Below are 16,007 nucleotides of genomic sequence, written 5' to 3' on the forward strand. Positions count from 1 at the left end.
CAGTGGATTGATTTTACTTTTAACGCAAATGGTCCCGGGTTGAAAACCCCCTGCATATACAATAGGGGTGCACTGATCGATCAGCCCCTGATCTAAATTGGCCGATCTTCATCTTAAAATCTGAAATTGTTCAAAGATTCAGGGTCGATCTCTTTTCAATTGTGTGATGCATGAAATCACACATACACTGCTGCTCTAATGAATGAGCACTTGCTCAGCATTCGAAGCATGACATTGCAGCCACTAGAGCAAACTCATTTTCACCAAGGGCCACATCAGCATTATGGTTGCCCTCAAATAGACAGTTGTAAATATAAGACTGTATAAATGTAACTACTCCTTAACATATTGTTAAATAACGGTCTCTGTATTGATTATTAATTGTTCAAGTAACAAATATTGTATACATATTTGCATAGATGTAAAAATATACGTATATCATAAATCCTTTTAATTTATCAGGTTAAGAAACCCACATTACTCCATAAATCAAAGATCAAACTTTTCAAGTAAATAACAAAGACAAATATCATCAAACACAAGTTATTACATTAACTTTGTTCAAAACGTATATGTCACAGTAAACGAGAGGGGCAGAACTATGGTAAAACAAATAATTGTGAGCTGCTAAGAACATGTGTGACAGATGTGGCATTTTACCTAAATAAATGGCTGTACACAGCCTTGCAGTGGGCATACATCCAACTAATGAGAGATGGTTTGACTATAGTAATGATTTGGCTGCATGAACACATACACATGTAAACACACTGCATTGCAGTATGTATTGCTACACATACAAAGTAGTATATTTAATTAACTCAAAATAACAATAAGGTTTGTCTCAGTTCATATGTATATTGGTCAAGTTTTGGGTGAAGTCGATGAGGTGATGCTGCTTGTTCTTGAACACACCAAGTAGATCCCTCCTCACCCTGAGACACCATTTCACACACCATCCTCATCCATTGATCATGTTCTGAAAATAACAACAAACACAAAACAAAATGCAAGGACAATCATTAAATTGCACACAAATTAAACTTTTCTTATTCTTGGTTGATTTACAGGTTTTTAAAAATGCTTACCTTATTGTTTTCTGGACGGATTTCTGACACTGTTTTCCCGTAGTCAGTCTGACTCAACTAGACACGGTGGAGGCGGGATGGGTTCGTTAGGGAAGCAAATTGGAAAGAGATTTAGTTTTAAAAACATGGAAACGTGATGGATGTGTTTGAGGTAGGGAGGTAACTTGATATGGGCTGCCACTGGCAAGTCAAGTCAAGTCATATTTATTTGTATAGGGCCAATTACAACACAAATTGTTTCAAAGCAGCTTTACAGAAGATCAGGAATTAACAGAAGATAAAACTGTAATATCTATAATGTCTAAGTCATCATTGTGAAGTTTGATAAAATAAGATTTTGAATTGTATTTAAAAAAAGTCAATAATAATTGTATTTATAACAAATTACCTTAACAATGGGAAATGGCCCAATAAACTTGGGACCCAGCTTACGTTAGGGAAGTTGGAGCGGAATGTCCTTGAGGACAACCAGACCTTCTGACCACACACGTAAACTGGAGGCTTAGTCCGGTGCTGGTCTGCTGTGCTCTTTCTAACGAGTTATTGGATAAACAAGGATGTGTGTGTGTGTGTGTGTGTGTGTGTGTGTGTGTGTGTGTGTGTGTGTGTGTGTGTGTGTGTGTGAGAGAGAGAGAGAGAGAGAGAGAGAGAGAGAGAGAGAGAGAGAGAGCGTGTATGATCACCTGTTGCCACTCCCAAGCAGAGATGCCTTCTCTGTGGAAAAATAGCGTCCAAGCCCTATTTCGCGGTAGTTGGTGCGCAAGATTCGATCACTATAGAAACCGCAATGTCCTCCGATATTTTAAACAGCACCCATTGTGTAATTAAGTCTGTTGTGTCTCTCAGCTGTTATGAGCCATAATGCTGAAGTTGTTGGTTTAAAGCTGTTTAAAGATATTTCCTAGCTTAGCAGTAGTAATACAAGCGATCATGAAGAGCTGTGTTATGTAAACACTAGCTGATGTGGATTCACTTCACATCACCTAACTGGCTCGTATTACACACAAAAATGATCTTTTGCCACCACCTGCTGGCTTACATATGTAACGTCAAAAGAAAAGACAAACCATAGCTCTTAACAGATCTGCACTGCTCTTACACTTTAGTTTAGGTCCTAGTTTAGGATGACGAACACAAGCAGAGTGATACACACACAGTGAAGAGTCGGAGTGCTGATGGTGTCAAACCATTATTGCTCATGGAACGTCTCTTGTCCAATCAGATTTGAGGACCAGAACTAACTGTTGTATATAACGTTATATATCTGTTTTACATTGCAAATATAAGGATTTCATCTTTCTAATGACACATAGATTGAGCTTCTAATCCACTCAGTGGCAAAGATATTCAATGAAAAGATGAGGGTGGTGCACAAACTGAAAATTAGACTGAATGTCTATGGACAAGCAAATCTGTGAATGCTAAAATGTGTTAGAGCGCCACCTACATTTTAAATCTGTATGTTGTGGTTGAATGTGATAGAGAAAAATTATTCTAGTTCTTGCTCCTATCTAGTGGAACAAAATAAGGCTTTTTAAAGTGAGAGAATGAGCAGAACCAGAATTACATGCTTACAAAATTATTTGGGTGTTTTTCCCAAAAAATGTCCATTTAGTCCACAGTGTGTGTGTGTGTGTGAATGGTGAGTTTTTAATTTAATGCATCTGAGTTTAATACGTTTTTAAAGACACCTATTTAAAAGTGGGCAGTTGAGCATTTGAATGGAGCATGATATCTCCAAACAGGTTACATAGAATCTCAGTACTATACCTATATTTTTGCTAAATTATTTTCCGTGAATCTATGTACGTATATCAGCAGATTCCTGGTGAAATGAACACTAGTCGCACTACAACTATGACTTAGATTTACTTTTATACAAATCACGAGGAAAACTGCAGATTATCTGTTCATAAACGCTTAGATTTTCCAGTGAGAATATATCTCAGACAATGATCTATCTGTCCAATAAGGACCACATAGGACCTCTATATTTCATTACCTTATTGACATTTCCCAAGAACAAACTGTTTTTAGCGTTTCTTAGAGGAAAAGACATATGTTCTGTCCTTGTGTAGCCCGCAGAGTGAATCAATGCCATTTAAATGCAGCAAGGGAAAGAGAGCGACAGGCGACTCCCTTTGATGAAGAGTTGAGAGTGCTCATGATGCGCAGGGCCAATATGGTTTAATCTACTTTCATACTTCAAGCACATGTCCACAACGCAAAAAGACACATTACTGTGATTCATATGTGGCAGAGCCCAGCTTGTTTTCAGCTTCGATCTAATTCACTGTGATCAAGTGATCTTCTCCCGCAGGAGTGACGTAATTGAAGATCAGACACACAATGTGTTCAGGGGCACCATCTACAGGAAACAGAAGAGAGGGGCTTATGTGTTTGTCTGGCGGTTGTTTTAAGATGTCACACATTAAATCGCCCGTGTGAGCATCATGGAAGTGTTTTTATAAGGTGGCAGGTTGAGGTGACATAGAATCTGACTGTGTCCTGCTGTTATTAGTTCAATAATAGCCACATCCGATTAGTTTTATTTTTAACCAAGCACAGACAGTTCTTTCAATCTGTTGTTTGGGTTGTAAAAATGCTGAGAAATTATTGTATCATTGTACAACATTTTAGTGGTGTCTTAGGCCATCTGGTGGCCATTTTTATAATCATTTGTTAAAGAAATAGTTCACCCAAAAATTCTCATCATTCACCAACCCTCATGCCATCCCAGATGTGTATGATCTTTCTTCAGCAGAACACAATTTAAGATTTTTTTGAAGAATTTCTTAGCTATGTAGGTCCATACAATGCAAGTGAATGGTGAAAAAATGGTCAAACAAATCACATAAGCCATCATAAAAGTAGTCCATAAGACTCCAGTGGTTAAATCCATGTCTTCTGAAATGATATGATGGGTGTGTAGGAGAAACCCATTTTCTGTGCATTCTCTGTGCATATTGCCACCAGGGTTGGTCAAAGGTGGAGATTTAAAGAAAAAAATGACTTAAATATTGATCTGTTTCTCCCCCACAACCAGAAATCCTTTGGAATTGCAGTTAACAATTTGTGGAAAGTGACAATTACAGCATTCTGTTTACATCTACTCCCATTTTTTCAGTGGTTGAGCACTGTCAGTCAAGTCAAGTCAATTTTATTTGTATAGCGCCTTTCACAACACACATCGTTTCAAAGCAGCTTTACAGAATATTAGCATTAACAGACGATAAGAACTGTAATGTCTATAAAGTCGATTAATCATCATTGTGTAATTTAGATAAAATACGAATTTTAATAGTGTTTATAAATAATTAAATGATAATTGTATTAATAACCCCAGTGAGCAAGCTGTAGGCGACTGTGGCAAGGAACACAAAACTCCATAAGATGTAGATTAATGGAGAAAAATAACCTTGAGAGAAACCAGACTCACTGTGGGGGCCAGTTCCCCTCTGGCTAACATTATGAATGTAATGTAAATATTAATTATTTATAGGTAAAATCATGGTTTAAAATGATTAAACTAAGTGATAAGGGTCATTGATTAAACATAGATTGTGTTTGAACTGTAAGATTAATGACCAAAGTCTTTGAAGTCCATCTTGATTAATTGCAGAAGTTCACATAGATGCAATTGTCCTTGTTAATTGGCTGATGAAGGCTTTTGTTGGCAATTGTTAGTCTAAGCATTTCATTTCAGGATCGTAGTCTAAATAGACCGAGGTGATGCAGGTTGGAGTTGGCATAATTTCATCCTCTGAAGTCCGTCATAATAGATTGAAGTGATGTTTGGTTGGCACCGGCTGCATTTAGTCATCATCATTCTGCGACATGTAGCAGTGGAGTCCAACATGAAGCAGGAATGGTGCTGGATCCAGCCGGTTCTGGTGACCTCAGGATAGGAGTCCCGAGGTTGAGACAGGGAAACAAATAAAAAGATGTAAGTGTAGATGCCATTGAATTTATTGCAGAGTTAGAGATCATGCTCAATGTTTCTGGTTTCTGGTTCCGGCAGACCCAACTAAAGCAGCCTAATTGTGGGATAAATTAGGTGTATGCCTGGCTAAATAGATGAGTCTTTAGTCTAGACTTAAACTGAGAGCGTGTGTCTGCATCTCGAACAGTGTTTGGGAGACTATTCCATAGTTTAGGAGCCAAATATGAAAAGGATCTTCCTCCTTTAGTGGATTTTGATATTCTAGGAACTATTAATAGGCCAGAATTTTGCGATCTTAATGAACGTGTTGGAATATAGCGTGGTAGAAGATCACTTAAGTACTGTGGAGCTAGACCATTCAAAGCTTTGTACGTAGTTAACAGAATCAATACGGAATTTAACAGGTAGCCAATGTAACGATGATAAAATGGGGCTAATATGATCATATTTCTTGGTTCTCGTCAGCACTCTGGCTGCTGCATTTTGAACCAATTGAAGTTTATTTATTGATCTTGCTGGACATCCTCCCAGTAATGCATTACAATAATCTAGTCTTGAGGTCATGAACGCATGAATTCGTTTTTTGGCATCAGCAACCGAGAGCATATGCCTTAATTTAGCAATATTTCTTAGGTGGAAGAATGCTGTTCTACAAACATTTGTAATTTGATTTTCAAAGGACAGATTGGTATCAAATATAACACCTAAGTTCTTTGCTGTTGAAGATGATGTAACAGTATATCCATCTAGAGTCAAATTATATTTTAGTTGCTTATTTTTAGAGTTTTTGGTCCAATAATTAGAACCTCTGTTTTGTCAGAATTGAGTAGAAGGAAATTTCTGGCCATCCAATCTTTTATTTCATTGATACACTCTGCTAATTTTGAGAATTGTGAAATCTCATCAGGTTTTGAAGAAATATAAAGTTGTGTATCGTCAGCATAGCAGTGGAAACTTATTCCATGATTCCTGATAATATCTTCCAGGGGAAGCATATACATGGAGAAAAGCAGAGGCCCTAAAACTGATCCCTGTGGCACTCCATACTTTACTTTTGTTTGGTTTGACAATTCCTCATTTAAATAGACAAAGTGGTAGCGGTCTGCTAAATATGACCTAAACCATGCTAATGCCACTCCACAAATTCCAACATAATTCTCCAGCCTATTACTGTTTGCCTATTGTAAACAATCACAGACGTGTAATGGCGTGACAATACTAGATCAATCCTATTTGAATATACAGTAACAATTTAAAGGGGTCATGAAATGCTCTTCTTTTCTATAGTTTTATTATCTTCCCTAAGGTCCACTGATAATGTGGGTGAAGTTTTTTTTCTCTCTCACCAAATCCCTGTCTTCTGGGGTTTTTTCTTCCCACCCTGTCTCTGGCCCTCTGTCTAAACGCATGATTTTTGCGTCAGCTCATCCTTTAAACGTCAACATTAATGCCCACTGTTCTGATTGGCTCACATTGTGCAGTCCCTCAAATTCAGCCATATTTGAAATTCATTTGTAAGAGAATGAACAACCCCACAATATTGTAAAACTACATTTCAGGGTATACACACAACACGATGCAACACATTGCATCCAAATATATTAAACGGTTCATCTCAAGCACCACTGGACATGAGAGGTGAGTCACGTCAAAAGCAGTAGAACCCATTATTATCAATGTTGCTGCCTACCCTAGAAACGTCCGATGCAGTGAACAGTAAACAGATCTCCCGTTCCCGCTACTACTATCAACAATAACACAAACAAACATTTTATAAAGTTCATCTCAACATTCCTGGTGTAGACAGCCTCAAGTCGTTGCATTGAATCGCGTCAACTGATGTGCCTGGTTTTAGCACCATGACATTTCAAAATGTTCATGAATGGATTGTTGGTGCACATCATCAGAAATGCATCAAAATTGTTAAAGTCGTCCATTTAGTGTATTTTTAAAAACACCAACTATAAAAAATAGAGCAGATAGGCGGAAGAACAGTATGTTAAGCAGCTTGTGCACACAACAACAAGTGGCAGCAGCTGAATGTAACCGAATGGCTTAAAACTGAGTTAAAAGAACTGCGTCTTTTAAAAGCATTGCCAGAGACAACAGTCAACGACATCTATGTAGTCCAAAAATAATCCAAAATAGTCAAGATGGGTCCCATTTGGTGTTCAGTAATAGTCCGACTACACTAAGCCACACTGTTTGTCCTGCTCTCTCTGTCTCTGTGTTTACAAACTGAGCCCCAGTGGGCGGGGCCAAGGGTGTGATGATGTAAAGTAGGTGTTGATATTGTTGCTGTAGAGGTGGTCATGAATTAATGAGTACCATTTGTGACATCACAATATTATGTTAGTAGAAAACAAGGCTTTTTGGCAGCTTGGTCTCATTAAATGCTTTATTGCATTGGGGATTAAGTTTTGAGTTCTGACATTTACAGTAGGTTTTTATAGTAGAAAGACCTCTTATCTGTAATAAATTAGATTTTTCATGACATGACCCCTTTAAAGGGATAGTTCAACTAAACATGAAAATTCTCTCATCATTTACTCACACTCTTGCCATCCCAGATGTGTATGACTGTCATCTGCAGAACACAAATGATGATTTTTAGAAGAATATTTCTGTTGGTCCATATGCAAGTGAAGGGGTGCCAAAAATGCGATACCCCAAAAAGCACATAAAAGCATCATAAAAGTAATCCATCTGACTCTAGTGTTTTAATACATATCTTCAGAAGTGATCTGATAGATGTGGGTGAGAAACAGATCAATATGTAATTCATTTTATTTTTTATATTTGGCTAGAAATGCTTCTCCTTGCCCAGTAGGGGGAGGTATGCTTGAAGAATGTGAATCACCAAAAACACAAGAAGAAGAATGTGAAAGTGATCTGTTTCTCACCCACACCTATCATATTGCTTCAGAAGTTATGGATTGAACAACTGGAGTCTTGATTTTGGCTGACTTTAATAGCAATGAAGTAATTAAAAACACTGTTCTCAGCTTGTTTCTGGAAGTGGAGTCAATATAGAGAACATGACTTGCATTTGCCTCGCACATCATAAGTATTTTAATGTGATAATCGAAATTGTGATTACATTATCAAGGGTATTAAATTACATTTACAATTTGCCCTATAAAACTACTGAAATTTTGGTATTGAGACAACCCCAACCAATTGTAGAAAGCTCTGAGATTTTCAATGATGTATAGATTTATGAATATTTATCAATAATGAATATTTGTGGATTCTTGCAGCTGAATCTCTTCACTCAGACCAGTATGAGGATCACAGAATCTCACAGCTTCAACAGCATCCTAAATCAACCAACACGCTATCAGGCAAGACCACCTCTCTCTCTCTCTCTCTCTCTCTCTCTCTCATGATGAATCGTCACTGCAAATGTCAACCTTATCAGTTTCTCTGATCTGTCTTTTGTGTGAATGTGTTTTCCCTGCTAACAGCAAATTATGAAACGTCTCATCAAACGCTACGTTCTGAAAGCACAAGTGGACAAAGAGAATGATGAAGTGAATGAAGGTGAAGTTTGTTTAGAGTGACATTCATGAGATTTCTCACGGCTGCCACTGCTTAAGACAGATTGTTTAAAGAAAGGGCTGTATAATAGATAATGTAATCATATGATAATGATGTCATGATGCTACTTAAGATCTATATATGTTTATATTAGAGTGAATCTCACACCCGTGTTTCAAACCATTTTGAACATTATTTTAATTTTAATTCAATTATTCTCAATGATGGTTTTTAGATTTTGCTTACTGTCATTATAATTATATTTAGGGTTGGAACCAAACAGACTGATTACTTTTGGATGCATTAATGGTTCTGGAACGTGTATTCTTCTGCTGATGCAGATGGAATATGGTGTTCAAATAGTCTGTCAGTGTTTCCTGTCTTACACTCAGCAGGACTGCAGCACTGCTACTAAATCAACAGCCAGAAATATACAGCAAGACCAGTGTACTGTATGATTCCCAATGAATGACTCTGTTTTTTTTTTTACTTTACAGTGTGAAACATATAGCAAGACCAGTGTACGATTCCTAAACCAATGACTCTTATGAGTCGGTGGTTTGAATCTACAATGTGAAACATACATCTAATTTCTGAACAAATGACTCTTATGAGTTGGTTCTTTTGTCATCATGTCAGATTTGAAATAAACCAAGAATTTATACTGATATTTACATATACTTGATTAATAGTTTCCTTAAGGCTCTTGAGATTTAAATCAGAGGAATTGTCCCTTTGCTAAGCTCCGCCCCACTTTGTTACGGTCGCTCACTCTGACAACCTCTGCAGAACTCCCCACTGGAATGAATGGGAGATTGCCGTGAACAACGCTGTTTTTGGTTTCTCAGAAACGGAATGATAATATTTTTACGTGGGCTGGTATGAAGAGTGACATTGTAATGCCAATTTATCTGAATTTTTGAACTTTTGAAGATAAAAAAAAGAACGAAGGGGGCCTGGGTGGCTCAGCGAGTAAAGATGCTGATGGAGTTGCAAGTTGGAATCCAGGGCGTGTTGAGTGACTCCAGCCAGGCCTCCTAAGCAACCAATTGGCCCGGTTGCTAGGGAGGGTAGAGTCACGTTGGGTTAACCTTCTTGTGGTCTAACTATAATGTGGTTCTCGCTCTCGCATGGTGAGTTCTGCGTGGATGCGGCGGAGCATAGTGTGAAGCCTCCACACAAACTCAACAAGTCACGTGAAATTATCGTGGATTGACGGTCTCAGATGCGGAGGCAACTGAGATTCGTCCTATGCCAACTGGATAGAGGCGAGTCACTACGCCACCACGAGGACTTAGAGCACACTGGGAATTGGGCATTCCACGTTGGGGAGAAAAGGGGAGAATAAAAAACACTGCAGGTATTCTCTCTGGGTAACTCGTGTCACTACTACAAATAACCCGGCAACAACATTTTACAAATTATTTAAATCATTTTGATAAAATCCCGCTTAAAAGTGCTCAAACACACGTTACTTCCATAGTCTGTTATTGGAAAATAGCAAACGTGTGTCAGAGTAATGCTAGCAGGGCAACAGTTGCTAAGACAGGATTGGTCAGAATCGCTTTTAAGGCGGGGCTTAGCGAAGGGTCAATTAATGGATGGTTGTTGATATGACGTGAAGCTATTTTCATAGATATAACTCATGTTTTACAGGTGAGCTGAAGGAGATAAAGCAGGATATATCCAGTCTGCGATATGAACTCCTGGAAGAAAAATCCCAGGCCACAGAAGAGCTCTCTCTCCTCATACAGAAACTCAGTGATAAACTCAGCACACGGCCTGTCTTTACACACTGATTCCAGCCTTCTCATGCTAATTAATGGTGATGTGTGCTATTTCAACATGTTAAAATACTTCCTCCTATTCCATATAAATGCGCAGAGACTAGAATTTTGCAAGTAAGCCATTCGCATAATGACTTCCAGAAACGTATAACACTGTGGCTGTGTAGCGATTTCTAAACATTGTTCTGTTTGTTGAGTGTGTCGACATGTCATCCTCTGGCTCCACCAATGCTGTGAGTTTGTGGCGGGAGTAGAGCGTCGCTGGCTCCACCCACATCCTGGATCATATATTCTTTCTTGACAATGAAATGCTTATCATCATAGTCTCGTCATTACACAGAACTGACTTGCCAACGTTGAGCTGTAGTGGAACTGAACTGGATTCTTGTCGCTTACATGTTTTAATGTGTAAATTAGCAAAGCTACATAATGGAAAATTAAACCGTTTTTGTAAATATTTAATACAGCGCATTCTAAGCCACGAACATACAACTAGTCCATTCAGTTATTAAACACATGACAGCACATTCATTGTTTAAGAAACAAGACATTTTAGATGTAGTTAAACCTTATTTTAAATAAATATATATTCTTATGTATTTATTTATAAATATATAAATATATCCATTATATAAATGTAATATATTCGTCTATTTGTTGAGCTGTGTTATATTAGTTTCTCCTTATTTATTTTATTTATGAACAGGTGTTGTTTCTTGCAAATAGCGGTAAAAGTGCTCAATGTGTTTTTTATCCAATAGGAGTAATTCAGTGAGCATAATGTACATTATCTCTCATCTGATCACCAAAAAAAAAAACCTAGGCATGGATTTCCTTCCTGTGCATCCTCCCTATATCCATTCCTGACAGATCCTTCGCCATTCCTTGCCAACCTCTTTAATATACAAAACATCTCAGAGCTTCTAGCACAAATCTATGCAGTTTTAAAATCTGTTCATATGTCCGTTGTCTTGAACTTGAACTTTTTTTTTTCCCCTAGACTCAATTGGCCATGTTTATTGTCTTTATTTCATTAACATGCATCATTTGTGAACAAAATATTACTTAACAAGGTTTGTTCACCCAAAAATGTAAGTTCTGTCATCATTTACTTATGCTCATGTTGTTCCATAACTGATTTTTTTCTTCCATCGAAATTAAACAGAGGCTGTCTGACCTGCTTTTATACATACAGTAAAAGTATGTTCAGTCAAGTGATTTATTCTATCAAGCTCAAAAACAACAACAATAAAATCGCCATAAAAATAGCCAAAACAATCTTTGAGTGAACTATTATAGAAATGGATAGTTCACCCAAAAATACAAATTCTCTCACCATTTACTCATCCTCATGCCATCCAAGATGTTTATGACGTTCTATCATCTGCAGAACACAAATGAAGATTTTTAGAAGAGTATATCCGTTCTGTAGGTCCATACAATGAAAGTGAATGGTGACCAGAACTCAGAAGGTCCAAAAATGACATAGAGGAAACATAAACGTAATCCATACAACTCCAGTGGTTAAATCCATATCTACAGAAGCAATTTGATAGGTGTAGGAACTGATTCATATTTTCCTGTAAGTCCTTTTTTACTATCAATCTCCACCTTTGGCCAGCCCCAACCAGTAGGTGGCTAAAAGTGAAAGTTTAGATTTACAGTTAAAAAAGGACTTCAATATTGACCTGATTCTCATCTACACCTATCATATCACTTCAGAAGAAATGGATTTAACCACTTGAGTCTTATACTTTTATGCTGCCTTTTGGACCTTCAAAGTTCTGGTCACCATTCACTTGCATTGTATGGACCTACAGAGCTGAAATATTCTTTTAAAAATCTTTCTGTTTTGCAGAAGAATGTAAGTTATCCACATCTGAGATGGTATGATGGTGAGTAAATGATGAGAGGATTTTAATTTTTTGTGTGAACTATCCCTTTAAGATACAGGTGTCAAACTCAAGGCACGCGGGCCAAATCCGGCCCGCCACCTTGTATCATGTGGCCCGTGAGCTAAATTCAGAAACATAGGATGGCAGATGAACAGAATGTGTCACTGCCCAATCAGTTAGCACATTTCTCGTGAATATTAATGAGCATTCCCCTGTCATCGTAACCTTATTTATGGAGTAACTGTGGTATTTAGACTACAAAAATGCCACAGTCATTACCCATGGTAATAAAAAGCCATGCAATGTTTTTGCATGGGATACATACGATCACCATGGTCTTATTACAAATAAAAAAATGTAAAACTATAGACACGATAGAAGAAACATTATGCATTTTCATAATTATTATGGTCCAAGCAGTCAGTTTTTCTTCTGTGTAAAATCTATTCCCCTTTAATGCTCTCTGATTGTAGGCAAATGTAACTGGTTTTGTTTGCCTTCATAAATTCCAAGAGATGACTAATAAGTAGGAGCCTGATGAAAGAAATCTGTAAAGGAGACCCAAATTGGTCGCAATGAGTATTTCAGTTGAAGCCTTGATAAATTAGGTGTTAATTTTTTCACAGATGCTACTGTTAATATCATCATTTATATCTGCATCCCAAATTCAAAATCAGTGCTTGCTGTCAAATGTGAATTTAATTACACAAAATATGCTATATTACTGGTAATTGCATTGGTGCTACCAAATGACGTGCCAGTCCCACATTTCAACCGGCCCTTTGAGGGCATACATACCGCTAAAGTGGCCCTGGCTGAAATTGAGTTTGACATCCCTGATGTGTGTTGGTTAGTTTAATTAGTAACTATTCCTTTGAGATGTATTTAGTTTGTTTTGTGTTGTTATTTCACTGGTGTCCAGTTGAATGCATAAAATAATGATATTAGCTCATACAGATAATAATATTGAAAATATCTTTATACTCTTTAAACGCAGATAACAAACTCAATCAGTACTGCTGAGCTGCCTAAACATGAACGCTGAGAAAGAAAGCCATTGGACTGGTCAGTCGGAAGAATTGTTTTGTGGCCATTTGTGGTTAATTTTGGTCCATAGAGGGCGCTATTTGATTTTGTAAAATGCAACTGCATTCTCCAAGTTCTTCTTGGCAAATTATATGAAAATCGACAGATGGTATATTTCATTAGAGACACTGTATATCTGCAACAGTAGGCCAATCTATATGTAGTGTCACAGACTTGCTCTGGCAGGACTAATCAAACAACTAAATATGTGTGTTAAAATATGTGCAATTCCGATGTCTTTGTGAACTTTTGTTTTGCTTGTGTTTTTATTTATATTTCATTAGATGTTTAAGCTATGCATTGTTAATATAATTACCAATTAAACGATTTTAGAGATAAGCCTTTGAAATGTAATTAAAACTAATTATAAGAATATTGCTGTAGTTTTTTTAGTAAACTATTGAGTTTACATTTTTAATCTGTTTTATAAATAAAAAACTATATTTCAGAAAACAGTTGTCAAAATGTATTTCTCATGTGCACATCACAATGAGGTCACCACGTTCAGTGCTGAAACATCCTAACTCTTCTGATTTGAAAAATGAATAAAGGGCACTCACCCTTGACCAAAGTGATTCTTATCCATCATCCAGATTAGCCAAAACATCGAGGAAGAGTAAAATACATGCACTGATTGCTAAAGTGTCGATTCCTTTAAAATAAGTATGGTTATGCATTACAGATTTACATCTGTGCTGTTTTGTGTATTTCAGACTGATCCCAGACAGCAAGAACATTTAGCCCTCAAAATCATATCACTATGCCACTGTGAATAAGTTTCTCTAATAGCGCTTATGAACCTACTTTCTCCAAAACCTAAACTATTGTATGCCTTCAGAAGTCTTGAGCTAAGACGTTGAGTCACATAGATAACTGGTATGACACTTTTGTGTCTTTTTTTAAGCTTCAAAGAGAGAAACGGGCTGTGGTATTCACTAAAACATCTATTTTTGTGTTCTGCATAAGTAAGAAAGTCATATGGGTTTGGAACGACTTGAGAATGTCCAGCCTAAGTTATAAATACTACATGATTTCTTTCAGAGATTCAATACCATAAACTTTGCAAGCTTTGACAAATCTAATCAAAAATCAAATCCTTTTCACCTATTACACATTTCGATATAATGACATAACTTTATTACTATTAATATGAATGTTAAGGTTTATTAGAAATATTTCTAAAACTCAAACACACCAAAAAATATGATTTTCTCAATTTCCTGCTTTGTAATAAACACTAATATCATAAATATAACCGTTAATACATATTATTTGTACTGAATTCATTGTATATAGACCACTTTAAAACCACTATGAATAGCCTACAGAGGCAACATTACCTCAACTCTGAAAATGCATCCATGGCCATGCTCTAAAGTTTGATCGCTCAAGATATTGAGATGGCAAAGTACACATCAGACTCATTTTACATGTTCTTTTTGCAACGCTGTTAATAGACATCAGTTGTGGATTTTCCAAGCACTATAAACAAAACTTATCGCACATGTGCAAATGGGTTACAAATTCTATTTCTATTTTAGCCAGCTCTGAGTTGGTGTCCCCTGGAGTCGTGGTGTCCCTGGGCACTTGCCCAATTGCTCATATAATCCACCCCTGGGTCTATCTGTAAAGTTGAATAGGTTATTTGTTAAAAATCAATTCTATGGAAAACATGAAAGGGATTTTTACTTACGGAACAAACTGTTGTGCTCTGTTGCCAAGATCACAAACCCTGCGTTCTAAACGGGATGAATCCACCTCCGAATGGGGGAATGATCGTAGCCGCAATGTTGAAGGGTCCTTCCAAACCAAGGGCTCATAAATAGCTCCTTTCGAAGGGCCCTTCATAACGGGTGTTTCTGTAGGTGGCATATACAGTGCCATTTTATTTATTTAATAATTTAACAAATATTGTACATTTCTATACCGGTTCCATTTTTTAAAAAAAAATATTTTTATAAAACAACATTTTAAATATGGAGCTTATTCTTCATAAAGTCCAAACGTTTTAAAGGATTTATTTTCAGTTTGCATTCTGATAATAGTTAATAGTAAGGCAAAATCATGTGTAAATATTTCTGATTTGATACAGGTGAAGTTCATTCCGAATGACTGACATTTTTGAGCCCTACACCCTTCAACCCTCTGTAGCTCTCACTCTGGAGGGCAAACCCCTCTGAAGAGATTAGGACATAGGGATGATTCCTTCGGAATGGAACGCACCCAAAAACGTGCTTACGAGTGAAACAAAAAAAACTTTTATTATGAAATGACTCCCAGTGAGTGTTTGCTGTTCCTGGCTTCACACAAAGCAGACAGCATTTAGCCCGGGGTGGATAAATGTTTTCCATTAAGGGCCATTTGAGTATTTACGAAATTATTAACGGGCCATATTATACTGTCTATTATACAATATTTTGTGTTGTTGTTATCATTAAAAGGTATTTTTAAACATTATTTGAACTGATTTTATATATATATATATATATATATATATATATATATATATATATATATATATATATATATATATATATTTTTTTTTTTTTTTTTCAGGTTAAAAGTCAAGGCCATTTTTTTGCTTTTCAAATTATTTCTCAAAAGGCCTTGGTAAAATGGTCTCGTGGGTCTTATACGGCCCTGAGGCCTGGCGTTCCCCACCCATGTT

At 36.8% G+C, this 16,007-nt stretch overlaps 1 protein-coding gene across 1 annotated transcript in view; it reads left to right on the forward strand.

The window, feature by feature from the left end:
* The window catches only part of trpc3 (transient receptor potential cation channel, subfamily C, member 3), an 80,513-nt gene extending 68,739 nt beyond the window's left edge, over positions 1-11,774 (forward strand). The window contains 3 exon segments of the mRNA XM_052154516.1: positions 8,292-8,375; positions 8,499-8,574; positions 10,228-11,774. Of these exon segments, the coding sequence (XP_052010476.1) occupies positions 8,292-8,375; positions 8,499-8,574; positions 10,228-10,370 (303 nt within the window). The 3' untranslated portion in view covers positions 10,371-11,774.
* The last annotated feature ends 4,233 nt before the right edge of the window (positions 11,775-16,007 follow it).

Source organism: Xyrauchen texanus, chromosome 23, assembly GCF_025860055.1.
Source record: "Xyrauchen texanus isolate HMW12.3.18 chromosome 23, RBS_HiC_50CHRs, whole genome shotgun sequence".
In the NCBI taxonomy this organism is placed as follows: Eukaryota; Metazoa; Chordata; class Actinopteri; order Cypriniformes; family Catostomidae; genus Xyrauchen; species Xyrauchen texanus.